The sequence below is a fragment of the Pongo abelii genome, chromosome X, assembly GCF_028885655.2.
Source record: "Pongo abelii isolate AG06213 chromosome X, NHGRI_mPonAbe1-v2.0_pri, whole genome shotgun sequence".
In the NCBI taxonomy this organism is placed as follows: Eukaryota; Metazoa; Chordata; class Mammalia; order Primates; family Hominidae; genus Pongo; species Pongo abelii.
Window position 1 is genome coordinate 19,070,788 of NC_072008.2, and position 21,814 is coordinate 19,092,601.

At 43.8% G+C, this 21,814-nt stretch overlaps 2 protein-coding genes and 1 long non-coding RNA gene across 10 annotated transcripts in view; 1 reads left to right on the top strand and 2 right to left on the bottom strand.

Moving 5' to 3' along the window:
• The window catches only part of PHKA2 (phosphorylase kinase regulatory subunit alpha 2), a 91,465-nt gene extending 87,383 nt beyond the window's left edge, over window positions 1-4,082 (bottom strand). For 3 of the 6 annotated variants that reach the window (XM_009234636.4, XM_054544386.2, XM_002831440.5), the window contains exon 1: window positions 3,536-4,082. In XM_009234636.4, coding sequence (XP_009232911.2) covers window positions 3,536-3,613 — 78 coding nt within the window. In that variant the 5' untranslated portion in view covers window positions 3,614-4,082. The remainder of the gene's footprint in view (window positions 1-3,535) is intronic. The other 3 variants (XM_024240598.3, XM_024240597.3, XM_054544387.2) reach the window with 2 other exon arrangements.
• Window positions 4,083-4,187: 105 nt separating this feature from the next.
• The window catches only part of LOC112130768 (uncharacterized), a 67,809-nt gene continuing 50,182 nt past the window's right edge, over window positions 4,188-21,814 (top strand). Inside the window, exon 1 of the long non-coding RNA XR_002912968.3 lies at window positions 4,188-4,317. This is a non-coding gene — a long non-coding RNA (uncharacterized LOC112130768). The remainder of the gene's footprint in view (window positions 4,318-21,814) is intronic.
• ADGRG2 (adhesion G protein-coupled receptor G2) overlaps window positions 8,948-21,814 on the bottom strand; it is a 134,538-nt gene continuing 121,671 nt past the window's right edge. For all 3 annotated transcript variants that reach the window (XM_063721423.1, XM_063721422.1, XM_009234638.4), the window contains 5 exons: window positions 19,348-19,447; window positions 18,484-18,767; window positions 15,554-15,655; window positions 14,394-14,546; window positions 8,948-10,689 (listed from right to left, as the gene is read on the bottom strand). In XM_063721423.1, the coding sequence (XP_063577493.1) occupies window positions 10,505-10,689; window positions 14,394-14,546; window positions 15,554-15,655; window positions 18,484-18,767; window positions 19,348-19,447 (824 nt within the window). In that variant the 3' untranslated portion in view covers window positions 8,948-10,504. The remainder of the gene's footprint in view (window positions 10,690-14,393; window positions 14,547-15,553; window positions 15,656-18,483; window positions 18,768-19,347; window positions 19,448-21,814) is intronic.

The window sequence follows — 21,814 nt, forward strand, 5'->3', positions numbered from 1 at the left end:
AAACCCGATTGTACATTTGTTCTATTCTGAGATAAGAGAAAAACCACCCTGTGGCAGGAGGCGAGATATGCTGGCAGCAATGCTGCTCTGTTACTCTTTACTCCACTGAGATGTTTGGGTGGAGAAAAGCATAAATCTAGCCTACGTGCACATCCAAGCATAGTACCTTCCCTTGAACTTATTTGTGACACAGATTTCTCTGCTCACGTTTTCTTGCTGACCTTCTCCCCACTATCACCCTGTTCTCCTGCCGCATTCCCCTTGCTGAGATAGTGAAAATAGTAATCAATAAATACTAAGGGAACTCAGAGACCAGTGCCGGTGCAGGTCCTCTGTATGCTGAGCACCGGTCTCCTGGGCCCACTGTTCTTTCTCTATATTTTGTCTCTGAGTCTTCTTTTCTCAGTCTCTCGTCCCACCTGACAAGAAATACCCACAGGTGTGGAGGGGCAGGCCACCCCTTCAAATGGTGATTAGCTTGGCATATTTAACACAAAATGATTTCTAACAAATGAAACCAATGTAAATTGATCTCAATTTAAAAAGCAAATCAGAAACAGAGTTTAGAGCTTGTTACCAGCTGACACTAAAAAAATGCCTCCTAAACATCTGCACATATCTACAGAAGGTGGGGAGATACAGCATACACTTTAGAAACCGTTCGTGCAGCTCATTCTTTTTTTTAATTGTGGTAAAATATACATAACATAAAAGTGCTCATTCGTTTTTCTAGAGTAGTTAGGGGACCTGCCTAAGATTACTCAGAGAACGTGATGAGGCCTTGAATGGGTTAGGGCTCTACAACTGTGAACACTAGTTGTGGGGGTGAATGGGCGCAATTCTGCACTTGTGGGCGCATGGCATCTCCCAGCAGAACTGTGCTGGGAGTATCCTGGTTAGCCAGAAGAGCTTGACGACACACGAAGGGAAAAAGAGGGCAAACATGAGGGCTACTCACCAACTACCCCCAAAATAAATACAACTAAAGGCTCACACAACTTTTTTTTTAATCATTAAAATGTTGGGGAGGAAAGTCCAATCTCACAGATTTGCTTTAATGAGAAGACAATTCTTTTGCTTCTGAGGGAAGACAAGCCTCAACAGATAGCTGGGTTATTAGGATGGCTCAGGTCCTGCTGGAAGTCTTTTACCAACAAGTACTTAAGGGTACCTTTCATGCCTTTGGCCACTGCTTGATGCAAAGGAAGGAAACTGATAAGGTCTCTGTACTTAGGATCTCTTGGCATCAATGGGGAGACATATTTATGCTCAAGGAATGCGGAGCTGTAGCAGGACCTTCAGGAAAGGGCGCACCATGAGCCAGAGTACTCCTGCAAGGACCACGAGGCCTGGGCACAAACGTGTGGCCTCTATCAAAATCATAACACCACCAAGAGCACCCATTATTTACTGTTGCCCAGTAGGTGCCAGACAAGGTAGGAGGCACTAATTTTTTCCTTAGAAACACTCAGTGGAAGCAAGTGTTATTATCCTCACTTTACAGATGAGGGCATGGACTCAGAAGGGATCAAGAAAGGTCACACATGTCATTCAAGGCAGAGCAGGGGATTCAAACCCAGGTCTGACAAAAGAACCAAGCTTCATCAGCTCTCCTTAAAGCCTTCTCCATCACAGTCATGAAGGGAAAGGTTTTTCAACTTGGATTTTAAAACACTTTATAGATGTAACTAGAATATATTCCAAGAAGGAAGGGGAAAAATAACCTTCATTTGCCTGCCTACTTCTTCTCCTGCTCTCAACTTGAACATCATCTCTTCCAGGACTCCTCTACTGCTCCCACAAACTGGGTGAGGGGTCCTTCCTCAAAGCTCTCAAAATAAAGACCATCAACCTTCATGTGCAATCTCAAAAGCCAGTAAGCTCTGAAAATTTAAAGTGTTTTCGTAAGTTTGCAGCAAGCTCTTTTGGGGGCAAAAGATGAGCCGAACTAACATGAAACTCTTTTCAGCCTTTACTGAAATTATGTGAATATTCATATTCTGATGTGGAAGTAATAACCTGTTTGACGAAGGGGTGCTGCCCAGATCTGGCTGCAGTTATTATGGTATATATAGTACTATATGGTATATATAGTACATTGTACACATATTACTTTTCTAAAAGCCAAACATTTCTGATGGGCAAACCACAACTGGTCCAAAGCGTTTCAGATAATGGACTCTGAGGCCAGGTGCAGTGGCTCATGCCTGTAATCCCAGCACTTTTGGGAGGCCGTGGTGAGAGGATGACCTGAAGTCAGGAGGTCGAGACCAGCCTGGCCAAGAGGTCAGGAGGTCGAGACCAGCCTGGCCAACGCAGTGAAACCCCGTCACTACTAAAAATGCAAAAATTAGCTGGGCGTGGTGGCGCACGCCTGTAGTCCCAGCTACTCGGGAGGCTGAGGCAGGATAATCGCTTGAACCCGAGAGGCGGAGGTGTCGGTAAGCTGAGATCGCGCCACTGCACTCCAGCCTAGGCGACAGAGTGAGACCCTGTCTCAAAAACAAACAACAAACAACAACAAAGAAAAGAGATAAGGGACTTTGGACCTATACCCTATGCATAAATGTTACTATACTACGATCATTTATTCTTTGTAACCCCAGCACTTTGTAGAGTGCTTTGCATATAACAGATACACCACAAATATTTCCTAAGTGAGGAAACAAAGCTAAGAAATTAGTTAAGAAGGGAAAACCGTCAGTGCCTTGGAAATGACCATGGCTCCCAGCTTGCAGGTCAGGCCTCTAACCCCTGAATGCCACTCCCTTCATTGACTTTGAAGGCCCTATAAATAGTTGCTGTTGATTGAGGGCAAGAAACATAGCTGCTGTCTTCACTAGGAATAAAAATAGTTCAGTGGTCTTACACTGATGGACCCACATATAATTTTAGCCCAGGAATCAAAAGCATAGCAGGCATATTCATACCTCGGACCACATGGGCAGTGTCATAGGACCCTGTGAGCTTGGGAGCCTTTGGGTCTGACCTGCTACATGCAGTGACCTTTCTAGCCTCACAATTTTCTTATCTGTAAAATAGCAACCAAAGTAGCCCCTAAGGGCTTCCCAGGTGGGTCTCTACCAAGACAGCTCATGGGAGGGACAGTAGCTGTCGCCCCACACTGCAGAGTCCTCAGTAAACTTCAGGAGCTTCTTCACTCCTGTCTACTGTTCTCATTCAGTGTAGTCTGTCCAACCCCCCCCGCCCCCACTCCACCTCTTCTCGTCCAAAAAAAGCAGAGTCAATGCAAAAAGAGGCAGTTTGGACCCGGGCACGGAGGCGGCTCATTCTCATCCTGAACAATGGCCAAAGAATTCTGTGAAAAGTAGCTGTAGCAACAGTTAGGTCCCCTGAATCTTAAGGAGCACGGGGTGGCAATGGGGTGGTAATCACTGGCTAGCAAGGACTACATTCAAATAGCAAACTCTTAATTGCAAGGTCTCAGGTCACAAGAGGGCCAGAGGCCTGGGAAGGAGAATGAGTTACACGAGAGGGCAGTTCCACGCGTTCCCTGGGGGCGGTCCCTCCTTACCTGGTAACACAGGATGGTTTGCTGCACCAGCCGCGCGTACCCGTCCAAGCGGACCCCGGAATTGCTCCTGCTCCGCATCTCCCCGAGGCTCCCGGGCCGCAGCGCCCGATCTGCCGCGTGGGCGCGGGACGTCGGGGCTGTGGCCTCCAAGCGGGTCTGGTTCCTGGACACTCACAGCCTTAGTCGGTTCTTGGGATGGGACCGGGCCGGAGAAGGTCGAGACTTTTCTAAACGCTAGCACCAAAGTCCGGTTAGAAAGCAAGCCAACCAGAGCTCCGCGCGGCGGGAAGGCGCGGGGGCGGGGACGGGGGCTGGAGCGACGAAGGTCCCGCCTCGGCCAGGCCTGCTGGGCTCCCGACGCTCGCCGGAGCAGCGGGAAACTGGGTTCCGGGAGTGGGGCGAGGACGTCCCTGCCAAGCCCCTTTTACGTCCCGGCGGTCGCGAAGAGGTCCCCCGGGCGGAAAGAAGACGCCAGCCCCAGCCGCCGGGGAGCCCGCCCAGGCCGCGCTCAGCCCCGCCCCTGGCTCTGCCCCCGCCGCGGAACGGAACCCTCCAAGTCGCGGCCTGAGGGGGAAGGAAAAGGGGGCGGCCAGGGAGAGCCGCTGCGAAATCAGCAACGGGCGGGAACCAGGTTGCCTCCCTGAGTCCCTTCTCTCCCCGGCCGGCTGCCAACCACAGCCAAGGCCAGAGAAACAGGCCCTTCTGCCGCGGCCACCTGGGCGCCTTGGACCCGCCCCCGCCCCTGCCGCGGAGTGGAACCTTTGGAACCCTGAGGGGCACAGGTAAGGGGGCGGCCCCGCCCCGCGCCCTGAAACGACCTCACGGCCCCGCCCACATTCCCGCCCCTGGCCCCGCCTCCGCCGCAAAGCGGAACCCTCAGAGTCGCGGCCTCAGGGGGGACGAAAAAGGAGGCGGCCCTCGGGAGTCTAGGGAAAGCCGGCTCCGGGCGGCGGACGAGTTGGCTTCCCTGTGTGGTAGTGTGGAGCCCCCTGAGACGGGTGCCAGTCCCACCCGAGGCCGGAGAAAGAGGGCCGCCTACCGCGGCCGCCTGGGCACCCCTCTGAGGGTCAAGATTGTAGTCCCGCCCCTGGCCCCGTCTCCGCCGCCTAGCGGAACTGGAGTAGCGGGACCCAGCCCGGAAGAAAAAGGGGGAAGGCCCGGAGAGGTGCCCCAGCGACACATCTGGCGCCTGTGACCCCGCCCCTAGCCACCTGGGCGCCGCTTCCCCAGGCAGGTTCGCAGTTCATCTGCCACAGGTCTACAGCTTGAAACTTGGCATTCATTATAATGTTTCGTGGCTGCTGATAACCTACAGTTCACAATCTTCGGCCTGGTATTCATTGTCCAGCAAAATCCGGCCCACATAGGAATTCACTGGACAGCTAGACTAATGTAATCAATTTCCGCAAGCTCTTTGCCAGTCTCCATGCATTTACTCTATGCTTGACCCCTTCCGCCCTTCTTCCTCCTCCTTGACTAACTGAAGCCTATCTTTCCCTTAACGGCCAGCTCAGCCCCTCTATTAGCCTTCCCCATTTTCTGAATTTCTGTAGCCATTGGTTTAGTAAGAGCTTAGGACTTAGAGTCAGTTCATTTTGAGTTCAAATGTCAGTTCTGTCATTTACAAGTCGTATGACCTTTGGCATCCCGTTTTACATGTTTGAACTTCAGTGTTCTCATCTGTAAAATGGGGATAATCATAGCACCTACCTCACAGGATGACTTAAGATCAAGAGGATGAATATAAAGCATTTAGCACAAGCCTGGCTAGTAGAAAAATACTTAATAAATCATAGCTAATTTCGTTGTCACTTGGCCACAATGTATTGCCTCCTGTTGTTATTTATGTTTTCATGTGTGGATGAAGCATATTTTCCTAATTGGAATGTACGTTATTCATTGAAACAGTCTTTTGGTATCTCCTACTATGCCTGGTACAGTGTTGAACATATAGTTGGAGCTCGATTAATGTTGCTCGAATGAGTAAATGAAATCAGTCCTGCTTAGCTGCGTTTCCTTATGTTTGGTCCTTAACCAAGTTTATGTTAGATATTCCAGAACATAAATCTATGGCTTTACTCTGTCACTCAACTAAAGCACCAAACCCCTCTTCAGCTCACATATTACTTCATATAATACTTTGTTTTCTTAATATTGGCTCTTGAATTATGCAGCGATCCATGTGATGTGCCTCCATGAAGAATTTGCTGTGGTCTAGGGGTGAATGAAACTAGACATTGTTATCATCACTAAATGTTTCGGAATCTGAATAGGTACTCTTGCTAGAATTTTCATGTATTCATCTGCATCTAAAAGCTGGGATCATTGCTTCTTTTCATTGTGGCATTTGTTTCCATTGGGTCCTTCTTTAGGAGTTGATTTTGCAGCTATATGGGAAATAACTGATGATCTTTGCTCCTTATCTGGCATTTCCACCTAGTACAGAAACATTTTCAGTTTCCTGACTTCATTCTTCGCTAATTCTGCTATGCACACTTGCACCCCTTTTGGTGTATAGGCAATCTACATGCTTCGGCTTTGGTCTATGCGATTGCATAGCAATATATAAGCTATGTTCTTCAATAAGCTCAAAATTCTGGGATAAAACCAAGAAGGCAGGCTACTCCATTTTAGCTTTTAAATTTCAAAGCAAATTTTAGTGATTCATTTTGGACCAGAAAGCTGTGCTATATAATAAATCAGTCTCACATTTTAGTATCCTCATATCCCTGAGGTGCAAAACCTCCATATCTTGGTCCCCATATCCATGAAGCCATTCTCTGGTTATCACCAATAGAAACTTGTCTCCAAGTCATTTCTCAAATATTTGTCAAAAATCAGACATAGTATAATGATAGGGAATGTTATTGTTTCTGAAGCTGATTCATGATCTCCATAAAAATGAAGACCCAGAACTGGACCCTGGGGCAGCACCATGTATGATTTTTCTGACCCCAGCCAGAGGATCTGCCATCATCCTGCCACAGAGGCTTCAGCCCAGGTAGTTTCCAGAGAGCCCCGTGTTAACATCCAAGGTGGAAACCAATAAATGTTTCTCTTGTAGGGTTCAGGTCTTTGGCTCTAAAGAAAATCACTCCATCTTTGACCCAGAAGGTCAATTCTGAATGAATTTGCTGAAAATGACCAATTCACCAAATTTAGTTATTTCTATGATAATTTAGTTGACTGGAAATAATTTTTTCATTACATTTTAAAGAATGTTGAATTTGTCTCTGCTCCAGCTTCCTGTAGCTCGTTTGAGACTAAGAGACAAAGAGAGGAAACACCAGGGAACAAGATTTCTTCACAGTGAGGAATATATTTATTAAATATATTTAAAAGAATATATTCTAAAAGAACATATATTCCATTTTTGCCTTCTCTGACTTCTTGATGCTGTACCTGGAGACTAACATGAAAAGAAAGCAGTGTATACTGGCCAGGCGCGGTGGCTCACTCCTGTAATCCCAGCACTTTGGAAGGCTGAGGCTGGTGGATCACTTGAGGTCAGGAGTTCAAGACCAGCCTGGCCAATATGGTGAAACCATATCTCTACAAAAAATACAAAAATTAGCCGGGCATGGTGGCAGGCGCCTGTAATCTCAGCTACTCAAGAGGCTGAGGCAGGAGAATTGCTTGAACCCAGGAAGTGGAGGGTGCAGTGAGCCAAGATTGCACCATTGCTCTCCAGCCTGGGTGACACAGCGAGACTCTGTCTCAGAAAAAAAAAAAGGTATACACTGATAAGAATTCTTCAAATTGAAGATTATGTTCTTATGCCTACCCAGTCTTTCCTTTTTCCTTTCCTTCGGACTCCAACTAGAACAGCAAGGAGCAGAGACAGAGACAAACTAGTCCTTAAAATGCTCTTAGGGAGACAAAATGACAGCAAACAAGTCCACTCTGTGAATTGGTTATGCAGTAAATTAGATCTTTGTCTAAATGGCCTTTGACAAACCGACCGACTCCTAGTTGACCTCGTTAGACAAACCCAGTATCCCAATTGAAGCTGTTTCACCGTTTTTTGTTTGTTTGTTTTAAAGACACAAGGTCTTTCTATGTTGCCCAGGATGGACTCAAATTCCCTGGCTCAAGCAATCCTCCTGCCTCCACCTCCCAAGTAGCTGGGACTACAGGTGCTTGCCTGGCTTACTTCACCATTTTCAGTAAGAACGATCATGATGCTGCTCACTGAAGTCAGCAGACTTCCTTTGTGGGGTTAATGACTGCAGTGTGTTTTGAGAAAAAAACAACAACAAAAAACTACTCCAATATTTTGAGGAAATACTTCTTTAAATACTGGCCTCTGCCCTGACACTCCTTGCCTCCTAATATTGGCACCACCTCTGTTTCCTTACAATAGAGTCTCAGATTGTGGGATCAATCTTAAACCCAAAGGAGGATCCTTCTCAGAAACACTCTCTGTCCTGCCGTATGTCTGTCTAAAGTAAGAAAAATAGATGAGAGAATTCAGCTTAAGGACCACAGCACAGACACAGTAGGAAAAATAAGGGGGCGGGACCTAAAGGATACTGGACATTGTGCATCCTTTTATGTATATTTTGGTTATATAATCTGTTTTGGGGGATTGATTTCTGAGGTCTCACCCCTCCCCCAATCTAGAGGATCTCACATCTTCCTTATGAACTTAGTACTCGGCATCTTTGTGGGAGCTGAGGACTTTGCAAGAAGAGATTGCTCAGAGACCTCTTGTGAGGGTGAGGCCAGCTTCCTGTATTTGGGGATCCCACATGCTAACCAGCAATGCAGAAATCCCAAATCCTGTTCTCACTTTTCAGTAGTCCTACCTGTTTGACACTGAGGAAGTGGATACTTGGATGAGATCTGAATTGGGTCTTGTACATTGCCTACAGGCCAAAGGCAATGTGTTGAAGAGATAATCTTGAAAGAGTAATGGGAAAGGAGACCTCAGAAACTGATCTCATGAGGCAGAACAACCCTTGCTCTAATTTCATAGTCACAGGGTACCTGCTGTTTTCCAAAAGATGTTACTGTTATGTTTGTCTTCTTAAGAGATGGTGTCTCGCTCTGTCGCCTAAGCTGGAGTGCAATGGCACAATCGTGGTTCATTGTAGCCCCAAACTTCCAGGCTCAAGCAATCCTCCATCCTCGGCCTCCTGAGTAGCTAGGAGTACAGGCACACAACACTATGCCTAACTAATTTTTAATTTTTTGTAGAGACAGGGGTCTCCCTGTGCTGCCCAGGCTGGTCTCGAACTCCTGCACTCAAGCAATCCACCTGCCTCAGCCTCCCAAAGTGCTGGGATTACAGGTGTGAGCCACCATGCCCAGCCAGTTGTGTTTGCCTTAATCAGCATGTCCTACCACTTCCATGCCAGGCCACCAGGGAAAGAGACTGCAGATGTTTTTCCTTTGTGAAAATTACCAAACTTAAAGATCTTAACTGCAAATTTATTTCATTGGTTTTAACATTTTTGATTTTAACATATAAATACAAGACAATTAAATAAATCAGAGAAGAAATATTGCAAAGACAAGTCAGCACTCACAGAAATGTGTATTATTACTATGGTTAGTCTGAGATCCAACATTCACTTGAAATATATGCAAGAGAACCTTAGTGAAAGACTTAACTAAAAGGGATTTGAAATGTTCCGAATAAGGATGTACTTGAGGCACTGCTCAAGCAGATGTAGGTGGGAAGCAAGATAGACCCTGTATATAACTAGGAGCAATCAAGGCTCAATACATGTAGCAACAATAGCAGTGTAGGACAGTTCCCTGTTCCCAATAGCTACTCCCCTTGTCACTATGCATTCTTCAAGACACATTTAAAAAACAATTATAGCTCTGGCTGGGCCAGAGTGTACCAGTCATAACAATCAACAATGTACCATGCAGTTGCCTTTTAAAGAACAGCAATATGATTTTTTTCCATATATATGTACCTTTTTAAGAGAAGGAATCCTAGTCTACTCTCCTGTTCCTAAAGGCTCTGAGAGTTTGAGAAGTAGCAGTGTATGTACCTCATCTACGTTCACAATTTTCCTGACACATGGTCTGGATGACAGTTCATCCCTCTCTGTGGCCAAGGTATAAAGCTAAACATCTTGGTGCAGATTGTATAATCTGACCACTGGGGATGCGGTCAGGGGATGGGTATTCGTATTGGATGCTGTGTTTGGCTGTACAGGTCATGCACCCAAGAGGGTGAGTGGGGCTAAAATATGGTCTCTCCACTCTGTTGGTCAAACCATGAGCCCATAGGGCTGTGTCTGCCCAGTGGGGGCATCTTTTCCTAACTTGCTCAAAGGCACTGTATGAACTAACTGTGGCACTGTCTGCTTACATTTTCCCAGTCTGGCTGGGATCATTATTTCTTGACTTCACTGAGGTTTCTGTATTTCACATCCTATATCATCTCCAAAAGGAGCTTTAGAATTCGCGGAACGAGAAAGGATTTTCTGAATTATCACGTGAGACAAAACAACCATGATTCTACAAAGGAATACATTTACACAGTAGACAATAAATACAAAAAAATGTAGAAGTAAGATTTTTGACACATGGGTCACTAGAATTTAGCTTATATACAACAAAGGCATGCACAACTAAACTCACCAACAGGCTGAAGTCAACAGTTGCTTTATATGATGTTATCAAAGATAACTTAGCCTCTTTAAAAGGTAGCTGAAAGTTCACTACCTTTTTTTGTTTTCTTTATAGGAGTCATTCTTAGTGTATTGTTTAAAACCAACCTTCTTATAAAATGAAAGATAAGAAACCAAATCAGAAATGTCTAAAAACCATGGTGTAATGTCTTGATTTCTTCTTGTAATGATAATCATCGCCCTTAATTAGCTTATGCTTCTCCAGATGTTGCCGAGAATAAAATGAGTTGATTTTCATACATCTCACATTGTGTAAAAGGTAAAATTGGACATTTCACACTGTCAAGCATCATGCTTTGATTTTAGAAAAAAGGAATCACATTTGCTCAATAAAGTGTAAGCTTCCCCGCTTTGAAGTCCTTCTGAGAGCCATACGGCCTTTCCCATTGCAGGAATCTTCCTTCTCGTTAAACATGTGCTGTTTTCCAGTGAAATCGTGAAGGCACACATCTCCATTCTGAACACTAAAAGAGACCCCATTCCTCTCTGTAGAAGCATTTCCTGTGTAAGGAAACACAAAGTGGGTGGCATGAAGTATCCACAGAAAGCATTAAAAAGCAAACAAACTTAGACATCGCTTTATTCTTAAAGATGTATTTGTAAAATATGTTTTTAAAATCATTTGTGATATATGTTCATATTTTATTTATTTTTCATTACTTCCCTAAGGCCACCCACTCAAAGTAAGCATACCAAAGTGGAGATTGCTTCAGAAACCAGTTCTCTATGGCAGTTTTTTGGTTTGTTTTTTAATGAAACAGTCAAAATCTGAAGCAAGGTAATATATTAATAAAAGGCCCACTTCCTAACTCTGGTTGGATATGTTTTGACTTCAAGTAGCAGCATATGTATAATATAAGTTAAGGTAATACTTTGGTCTCCCAAAAGGTTAATGTTAACAGAGATCCCCATATGTACCCTTAGGAAGTTCTTGGTTCCCTAGGTTCCTATAAAATGAAACTTTGTACCAGAGAAACCAGAGCAACCAGCTCCAACAGTCATGGCAAGAAGAAATCATCTCTCTTGTAGACTAAACCAGCTCCTCTGACTAAATCAGGACAGGACCAATTCCCAAGAGGAAACTACCAATTCCAACTTCAGAGTCCAGGCCAGGGAGCAGCTGGGCACTCAAGGGTAACTGTTGGTTTGGACGTGGGCCTTCCCCACCCCAAGCAGGCCCTGAGTTATAGAGGAGCACAGGTGCTGGCCTCCTCTAGTTACTTGGCACCATCGTTCTGATCATTAGACCATTGGGAGACTATATAGAAAGCTGAATAATAAGCCCATTTGTTAGTTCATGACATGATTATGATAACAGTACTGGGACACTTTATTATCTCATTTAGAGCCCTGCAGGGTGGGTACTACTGTTATCCCCATTTTGCAGATGAGGAAACGAAGGTTTCAGAAATTAAGTGCTCTCCCCAGGGTCACACAGCTCAGAAGTAATGGAATTGACGTGTGATGTTGCTTCCAAACTGTGATCCTTGTGGTCCTGGGTACCAAATGAGATGGCTGCTGGTACCCCACCCTCTAAGGCAGCTCAGAACTGAACTGTGTAATATTCATGCAAACTAGGTGATGAATATGGTTAATGCAGCTCCATCTGTGACACAGATCAAATAGGGCATGTGACTGTCTGAGGCAGCTGTTTGCATTTAGGCATTTCAGCTTGAGGACATTTTGGTGCAAGAACAATTTGGCCTGGCATAATAAACAAATCATTAAACTTCTAGCTTTTTTTTTTTTTTTTTGAGATGGAGTCTCGTTCTGCCGCCCATGCTGGAGTGCAGTGGTGCGATCTCGGCTCACTGCAACTTCTGCCTCCTGGGTTCAAGCGATTTTCCTGCCTCAGCTTCCTGAGTAGCTGAGACTACAGGTGTGTGCCACCACATCTGGTTGATTTTCACATTTTTTATTAGAGATGGAGTTTTTCCATGTTGGCTAGGCTGGTCTTGAACTCCTGACCTCAGGTGATCCTCCCACCTTAGCCTCCCAAAGTGCTGGGATTACAGGCATGAGCCACTGTGCCCAGCCCTAGCTTTCTTTTTTGAAATTGCCAATTCCATTCCTCATCTATCCCAGATGCTGGGGCGAGGACTGAGGAGTCAGGAATGTTTATCTGACATGCATATTATGTGATATTAAACACTGAGCCATTTTGGCAGCCTTAAAATGTACCCCCACCCTCACCGTCAAGCATCAAAAGTAGCTGTGTCAAATCAGCTGTGTTAAACAACTGTGGTAAAATGTGCTGTTTCCATGAAATCTGATTCCCCAAAGGATGACAACATGTTGATAGAGCTAGGCAGGTGAGGCTTCATCTCTGAGCTCTTTCGAGAATATGGACAAATCTGGTTTATGGATTCAGAGCCCCAGATGACCCAGCTCGCTCCTTTGATGTCTCTCCTTTCAATTTGCTTTCTCACACTAATGTACTAACCAGCTGTGCTCCCCACTGCCTCGCCTCTGTTTACCTACATTGAATCATTCCTGATAGAGCTATTTGGTGTAGAGGGACATTTTGGGTTGTCATAACTAGGGGCAGGGTGCTACTAGCTCTAGTTGATAGAGTCCAGGGATCCTGCTAAATGTCCTGCAATTCCACAAAAAAGAATTATCCAGCCCCAAAATGTCAATTGTGCTTGAAGTTGAGAAACCTTGATTTTGAGGCATCCTATGGTATTTTAAAAGCCTAGACAGGCCGGGCACAGTGGCTCACACCTGTAATCCCAACACTTTGGGAGGCTGAGGTGGGAGGATCACTTGAGCCCAGGAGTTTGAGACCAACCTGGACAACACAGCAAGACTGCATCTTAAAAAAAAAAAAAAAAAAAAAAAAAAAAATTAGCCAGGCGTGGTGGCATGCTCCTATAGTCCCAGCTACTTGGGTGGCTGAGGTGGGAGGATCACTTGAGCCTGGGAAGTGGAGGCTGCAGTGAACCGTGATCATACCACTGAACTCTAGCCTGGGCAATAGGAGACCTTGTCTTAAAAAAAAAAAAAAAGTCTAGACACACCAGCAGGACCGCCCATCTTCAGGAAATTGGAAAACTGGTAGACGTATGAACCTTCTCACAAATTTATTTGAATTAGTCATGAAAAGAACTAACATCCTAAAACAATGAATACAGGCAAATTCTCCATGGAAGGAGAAACTATACCAGCAGAGCTTATGTTTTCATAAGAATGCAAAAGATATATTAAGAAGCAAGAGAAGGTAAAAATAGATAAGGTAAGCTTTTATGAGTAATGAACAGCCTGGTCTTATAAAAGAAAGAAAATGTAACAGAAGTTTTAGCTAGAAATGTCAGAATTAATGAGTAAAGGAGGCACGGCAGCAATAATCTGTTCAGATATTGGTCACGTATATGGTCACCAATACTGGTCACAAGTCATATTCCAGTATTTGACATATTCATGGGGATTTGGGTGCTGTCACAAGACAGCCACATTGTGGGAAAGAATTAACAAACATGAAAAGCAAAAAATAGGAAGGTTTAAAAGTGTTGGCTGGGCGCGGTGGCTCACGCCTGTAATCCCGGCACTTTGGGAGGCCGAGGTGGGCAAATCACTTGTCGTCAGGAGTTCGAGACTAGCCTGGCCAACATGGTGAAACCTGTCTCTACTAAAAATACAAAAATTAGCTGGGCATGGTGGCAGTCACCCGTAGGTTGCCTGTAATTCCAGCTACTCAGGAGGCTGAGGCAGAATTGCTGGAACCCAGGAGGTGGAGGTTGCAGTGAGCTGAGATTGCACCATTGCACTCCAGCCTGGGCAACAAGAGTGAAATTCCATCTCAAAAAAAAAAAAAAAATGTTGAACATGTATATTATGATAGATGTAATAAAAATTGCTATAGTCTTATCAGCTATTTTAGGTACTGCTCTCACAGAATAGCACAATACTGAAGTCTTTGGACAATAGTTAAGTGAGGATTTAAAATGTTAAAATTTTTACATCATCATCAATTCCCACTATGAAAAACCAAATCTTAAAAAAAAATCGTTGTTCCAGTATTTGCTCTATAATAAATCAATTTGGATTAGTAAACTTTCTCTTTTGTAAGGGAACCACATTTTGATCCACTAGTCATATATGTATTAATAGTTACTCACTTTGCTTAGCCAAAATGCCAATAAAGGATAAAACTATTTTAAAAAATAAACACTAGCTTGAGAAATACTATATTGAGACATACATACCATTCCCGCTTGCGTGTACTGAGCAATCATTATTCACTAGCAGTGTGGTGGAGTTAGTGGAGTTACTGTTTGACTGTAAGGAATTTGAAGAGCTGGACACTCCTTGGTTTACAGTCTGCTTCTTTAAACCATTAGTAGCAGTTTTACTCCAGTCTACAGCAGAATAAGCATTACAGAAAAACAGGGCAGTATGTTGAAGCTCAAACGCAAGAGACAGATCACAGTGTAACAAGTCCTAAGCAACTGATTCCTCATTTCAGGATCTTATGGAGAAGTCACCTTCCACCAGTTGGTGTGATAACATGTATTTTCATTTGGATTATTTACATTTGTCCTTCAAATGACTGTGTGGTTAAAAGTAACCTATATTCTCCTAGAACTAAAGGCCAAGCTAATTTGATTATGTCTATAAATATCCATAGAATTAGGTAGTGATTCAGAGCCTCACACTGTCTTAACAAGAACACAAATAGTCTGTGTTGTAATGACTAATTGTTCTTCAATCCATGAAAATGATTGAACTATGTGTACTGCTGTTTTCTGAATACAGACTCCCGTGTCCCCCAGATACTGCAAAGGTGGTATTCATGCAAAAGGAATGTAGCTTTTCAAACAGTACTTCATTTTTCTCATTTTCTTAAAAAAAAAAAAAAAGATGAGCTATTTGCTCTACTACCCAACCGGGTATATGTGAAAATCACTTCAAAATAAACAAATGTATGTTACAACCAAATGTATGCTAAAGCTTATACACAAAGTCTGGCTTACTAACAAATAAAGCAACTGACAACCAGGACCTGTGGAGAAAGGATTGAGTTGAGATTTTAAAAATTACCAAGGTAAATATTAAAAATTACTTTGGGAAATGAAAAGCATAATCTCAATAGAAAATCAATTCTAAAAATTTTACTGTTGCTTCATTGAAGAGGCAGCCAGCCCATTAATTTTATTGCTCAAAAAATTCCCAGATATGAATAATTATTTTTTAATTCACTAGATTTTTTTTTCTCCCTAATGTTCACGATCAGTATTTTCTGTTGAGCAAATGCCAGATTTGCTGGAATTCACTGATTTCTAGATTGGATTTGCTTTGGATCTTAGTTTATACAATCTTTTCCTTGAGATTTAAGAGGAAGAGAAAAAGTGAGGTAAATCTTTACCAGAATTTTCAGCCAGCCGTAACTTTCCACAACAAAGATACCGCCTCCATTGCTTCCTGACATTTTCTTTGGCCACACAGTAAAAGATGAATATGAAAAATCCTAAGGAGGGAAAAAAACCCCACAATGAATTCCAAGCTAATAGCTGAATGTCATAAGCTCACTTTGCACAAAATAATTATTTTGGCAGCTGTGGGCAACATGAAATTTTGCAAATTGAATAAAAAGCCCAGAGTCCTAGGAAAGCTTGCTGTCAAAAGGCATCGGGGGATGCCTTTAGAAAATCTTTGTAAGATTAAGAATATTTATATGATAAAAGGAATCATAACTTTGCATTTCCACAATTAAATTCACTGTCTCCTCCCACATCCTGTCCTTGGCCTTCCGTATCTTGGAATTACAAGCCATCCACCCAGGATCCCAGCTTGGACTTAGGCTCCTGCCTCTCCTTCCCTCCCTATTTAGAATCCGTTTCCAAGCTCTGTCAAATGCCATCTCCTCCACACATCTTTCCCTTCCCGCTCTCCTCCTCTCCAGCCCACTGCCATGTCCTTTGCTCGGATCTCTCTCTCCCCCTCAAACCCAGGCAGTACAGCGATGCACTCACCTACCTGCCTGCCTCCTCCTGACCTGCCCCAGGTGCTGGCATGGAGAGCAAGCTGAAGACCTAAAGGGGCCCTGGGACTCCACCTCTCACCCACTCGGGTGCCCAGTCAAGGCAGGCCAGGGCTCCCCAGCCAGCCCCATGGCTGCCACTCCCCAAGGCTTTTGCCAATAAATATTTGCCGAGTGAATGGATGAATTCTGGGTTCTCTGCTTTCTACTTAAAAACCCCCAATCTATTCACTTTAAAACCTTCATTTTAAAATACCAGGGGCCAGGTGTGGTGGTGGCTCACGCCTGTAATCTCAGCACTTTGGGAGGGTGAGGTGGGAGGATCACTTGAACCCGGGAGGCGGAGGTTGCAGTGAGCCAAGATCGCTCCACTGCACTCCAGCCTGGGTGACAGAGCGAGACTCCATCTCAAAAAACAAACAAAACAGTTTTGCTTCTAGTAGGGTATATGTGCCCACCATCAAGACCCATGTCTGAATATTACACAGCTTCATTCATTTGTCACCCTGGGAGTCGACCATTGGTTGCATTAGGAGAGAAACAGCATGTATAAGAGAAGCCAAAATCAGAAGCTATATATATATTCAACCACCCCAAAAGCCCTGTGCATTAGGGTTAGTTTCCTTGTATAGATGAAACAATACATTCATTCCTTTTATCCATTCATATTCTAATGAGAAGATAATCTGGGGAAATGAAGAAAAAGGCAGATTCAGTTTCCACATTAAACATGTGAGGGTGGGTACCTTGCTTTCATGTCAATGATTAGTGTAATATGGGCATATATATATTTTTTTCTTTTAAAGTATCTATTACTTTCAGTATTGCCATGGTTGGCAAATAAAACTTTTCTTAAGACCCTTAAAAAGAATTTGCTCATGTTTTTGGTTTTGTATGTAATACCATGCGGTGTAACACCTGGATATACCAATTGAGGAACTGCTATATTATAAGTAAAAATTAATAACCATATATAACCAAACAAGCATCTCTGCTGGCTTCCTCCAAATTAAAATAAGAACCAACAACCAAATTCGGCATTTGAATTTAACCTCAGGTTGGGATTTCTCTGAAAACCAACAAGATGATCTATTGCCTGATAGAACTAGAGAAGGACAATATGGGAGCAAAAGCAACAGGAAAGATGAACAAAAGCCAATGAGAAGGCAATTAAAAGGCATCCCCAAAAGAGGATTCAGAATAAAAGGAAACTAAGGGACAGTGAATTATTGTTATTGTAATGTAAACCTAATAGCCTGCTGGGCTTTTAATGTCAAAGCACTTCCATTAAAAATTAACAGCAGACACGTCTTTCATAACACTGCTCTAAAAGAATGTGTCATTTTCTTTTCTAAAGAGTACAACTATCAGGGTTCCAAGATGAATGGGCTTCATGAACCAATGGGAAACCTAAAGCAGATGGCGACACACAGAGCCTGCTCTCTTTCCCGCTGAGTGTCCCAGGGCAACAACTTCTTGGGATTAGCCTTCAAGTAAGACTGCTGCCACTTGGGTCTGTCTGTTGCCTTCCCATTTCTCATTGTCTCCAAATCGCTGACCTAGGAGGGGAGAGTGGTGAGCTCCCACAGGCACAGTCATGGTATGTGTGCTTACAGTCTGCATGTTCTACTTGAATACAAAAGTTTTTTTTAAAAGAAACCAAGTGAAGGAAGAATAATTGACTTTTTCAAAAAGTGTTCCTGGCAGGTTCCCCTCAATATGGTCTCTCCAAGGAGATAACGATGAATAAGGAGAAAAAAACACCATTTCTTGAATTTAGTAAGCACCTTTCCTCCAAGGATCTCAAAGCACTCCCTCTCAATAATAAATATGTTTTTCAATGAAAATATCATAAGCCACTAAATAAGCTACTTTGCATATACAGGCATACCTCATGGGGTTTCACAGATAGTACTTTTTTTTTTTTTTTTTTTTTTTTCTAACAAATTGAAGGTTGTGGCAGCCCTGCGTCCAGCAAGTCTCTCAAGGCCATTTTTCCAAAAGCATGTACTCACCTTGTGTCTCTGTATCAGCAGTTTTTAGCAATAAAATATTTTTAAGTTAAAGTATGTACATTTGTTTAGACATCATGCAATTGCACACTTAATAGACTATAGTCTAGTGTAAACACAACTTTTATATGCACTGGGAAACTAAACAATTTGTGTGACTCACTTTATTGCAATATTTGCTTTATTGTAGTGGTCTAGAACCAAACCCCCAACATCTCTGAGGCATGCCTGTACTCTTTTAGTAGCTACATGTTTATATTCAACTGGGATCATTCAGTTTGTATTTGATGCTGTAAAGCTTACCTTGTAAGGTGTTAAAGATGGCAAACAGATACATGAAGGTCACGTTAACTGGTCCCCAGGCAAAGAAGGCAAAGCCCCAAGTTATTCCCAGTAAAAATGTAAGGCCAGCGATACTCCTGAGGTCTTGAATACTGGTTTTTCGCTGGGCTCCCAGTTGCTTCTTCTTTTTAATTCGACAGAGCTGAACCAGGACCACAATGAACATGCTGACGTTCAGCAAAAATATCACACAGAAATATCCCACCACCGTAATGTAGAATACTGCATTGTTGTTGATCCAGCAGCTGGAGTTGGTGGAGGGGGGGAAACAGGGGAAAACATATTATAGTTATGAACTAGAGTTCAAAATGATACAATGAATCTCTAATATTTTACTGAAACATTTTCTACCAGTACAAGAGAAAAAAATGATAAAACTGCTATTCTCTACAACCATTTATAGCTCTAGGGAAAAGAATCTAAGAGTTTATTTGAGGACACTTGGTGATTTAAAGTATTTTAAAAATAGACCTTTTTTTAAACATTCAGGATTTTGCCCCTGTAAATCCTAGCAACTCTGTTCTATGAGTCTTTATTAATATAACTGGAATGTCATTTTATCAGAGGCTAATGAAAATATTTTCAAAATAGTTCTTCCTAATTCATTTTTCTTTTCAGAATAGCTCCTAATTCATCACTTGAAGAGTAGCATGGCATTTCCAGCTAGCTTCTCTCATTACATGTGACTGTGAAGGCTGCTGTGAAATATTGCTGGGTTTTATTAGGATGACAGCAGGAGTCAATATGCTGATTAGATCCTCCGTTTTCTAGGAGCATTCCATTTTCCAGTTCACTTAGCATTCCCTTAGGGGGCTTTGTACTCACAAGTCATCCGGTGAACCATTGGGGAATTTCCCATAGGATCCAAGCCCATAGTTATCTGGGGATATAGTCAGGATGATGGTCACAACCACAGCTGGTACCCCTGGAAGATGGGAAACATTGGTCACACCTAATTCTTTTTTTTTTTTTTTTTTTTTTTGAGACGGATTTTTGCTCTGTCACCCAGGCTGGAGTGCAGTGGTGTGATCTCAGCTCACTGCAACCTCCGCCTCCTGGGTTCAAGCGATTCTCCTGCCTCAGCCTCCCTAGTAGCTGGGATTACAGGCGCGTGCCACCATGCCTGGCTAATTTTTGTTTTGTATTTTTTGTAGAGACGGGATTTCACCACGTTAGCCAGGATGGTCTTGATCTCCTGACCCTGTGATCCACCCGCCTCGGTCTCCCAAACTGCCGGGATTGCAGGTGTGAGCCACTGCGCCCGGCTGGTCACACCTAGTTCTAATAACCAAAGTGGGTGACAAGACTAGAGATCACATCCTATTTACATCTTGTAGCAGAGACTGGCTAGCTGTTCACCAGGCTGGTTTCTTTTCCTCTTTGGCACATGACTGGATGCTCCCAGCCTCCCAGGCACCTGGGTGTGTGTGGCCACATGGCTCACTTTGGGCCCATGGGATACGGGCACAAGTGATTTGCTCCACTTCCAGGCCTGCCCCATAAAAACCTCCTGTGAGATCCTCTACTTTCTTTTTGCCTGCAAACTTAGGGCAACCTTGAGGCAGAGTCTTTAATAGCTTGGATCCCTGAATAACTGCAAGACCAGGGACTCCTCTGCCCCTGCTAACTAGACTGTAGGTGAGTGAGAAATAGTCTTTTACTGAGATTTCAAGGTTAATCTGTTACAGCTGCCAGTGTTGCCTTTAACTCCCCCCTCCCCCGGCCCCCCTCTGTCACCCAGGCTAGAGTGCAGTGGCACAATCTCGGCTCACTGCAACCTCCGCCTCCCGGGTTCAAGCGATTCTTGTGCCTTAGCCTCCCAAGTAGCTGGGATTACAGGTGTGCACCACCACACCTGGCTAATTTTTGTATTTTTAGTAGAGACGGGGTTTCACCATGTTGGCTAGGCTGGTCTCAAACTCCTGACCTCAGGTGATCTGCCCACCTCGGCCTCCCAAAGTGCTGGGATTACAGGCATGAGCCACTGCACCCAGCGTTGTGCCTTTAACTTATACATGTCTGGAATGTACATTTAAGAGTCAGCAACTCCTGGCAAATCTTTCATTGTAAAACAAAAAGTCCTCAATTTGAAGACTTTGAGACCCAGTGAAGGATGGAGGGTTCTGTCCTGGCTGATCCAGGGGGTGGTGACTACTACTATGCTGGCTCTGTCGAGAGCCCACGGACACTTCCCTTCAGAGAAGGTACCATGAGAAGGGTCCCCCAAGTTTAAAATGGCTTTCGGTGGGGAAAGAATCCTATTCACCACTGCACACTATCACCCCCCAGCCCCATGCCACCACCCCACACTCTGCACACTGACCAGCAGACGTCCTATCTCAAGGCTCTGGTAAAGAACAAACAATTCCTTGTCACAGACCAGTTGTAGTGCCTGGTAAAATCAAATCTAATAGTTCATTTAATGCCTTTGCGCTTGTACCTTCTGGTGACCCTGACATATGATAATTTTCTAAGTGAGACACTGTTAAAAATAAAATATTGGGGGTGGGGGCCTCATACTTAACAAAGGAATCTGACTTTCAGCCTTCTCTAAAGACAGAATCCGTGCCCAGTATCTGGAGCGATGACTTATGTTTCTGGGACAAGCAGGAAAAGGGTGTTGTTCTGTTGTTCTTCACAAAGACAGTGACATAAGATATAAGGCAGGGTGGCAAGGGTGGTGGTGTGCTTTCAATCTTGATGTGTAGGAATATTTAGCCTGAAAATAGAGGGAGTCTGGTGGGGGGGATGGCAGAAGGCTGCATATAAGGAGACGGAGAGCCAGGCTTGCTGTTTTCTAGCTTTGTGAATTGGGGGTAAATCACATCATCACTTGGAGCCAGTTTCTTTGCCTACATTTGGAATGACTGCCTGGCTCACCTCACTGGCTTATCTTGCATGGGGTCACTTGTGTGAAAAATACGGAATTATACATACTGTTATATATTACTTGTAGATTATCTAAAGGACTCTCTGGCAGAAGAGGTATCAACTTACTGTTTTCTGCCTGAGCAAAACCACTGGTAAGTGCCACCAGGGAGCCGACTGAACTTAATGGAAAAATCAGAACTGTAGAGCTTTATAAAATGGTTATTGGCTGCCTTGTAAGGTAATGAACTCCCCAGTAATAAAAGTATTCAAGCAGAAGTTAGATTATCTTTAGTCAAGGATAAGTCAGGTGGAGTTGAGGGTTGAAGAGGCTCCTGCATTGGGTGGGAAATTGAATGAAGAAATCTTCAAGATATTTGGGGAGTCTAAGGCCTTGTGACCTGCCACCAATAGGCTGCACAAT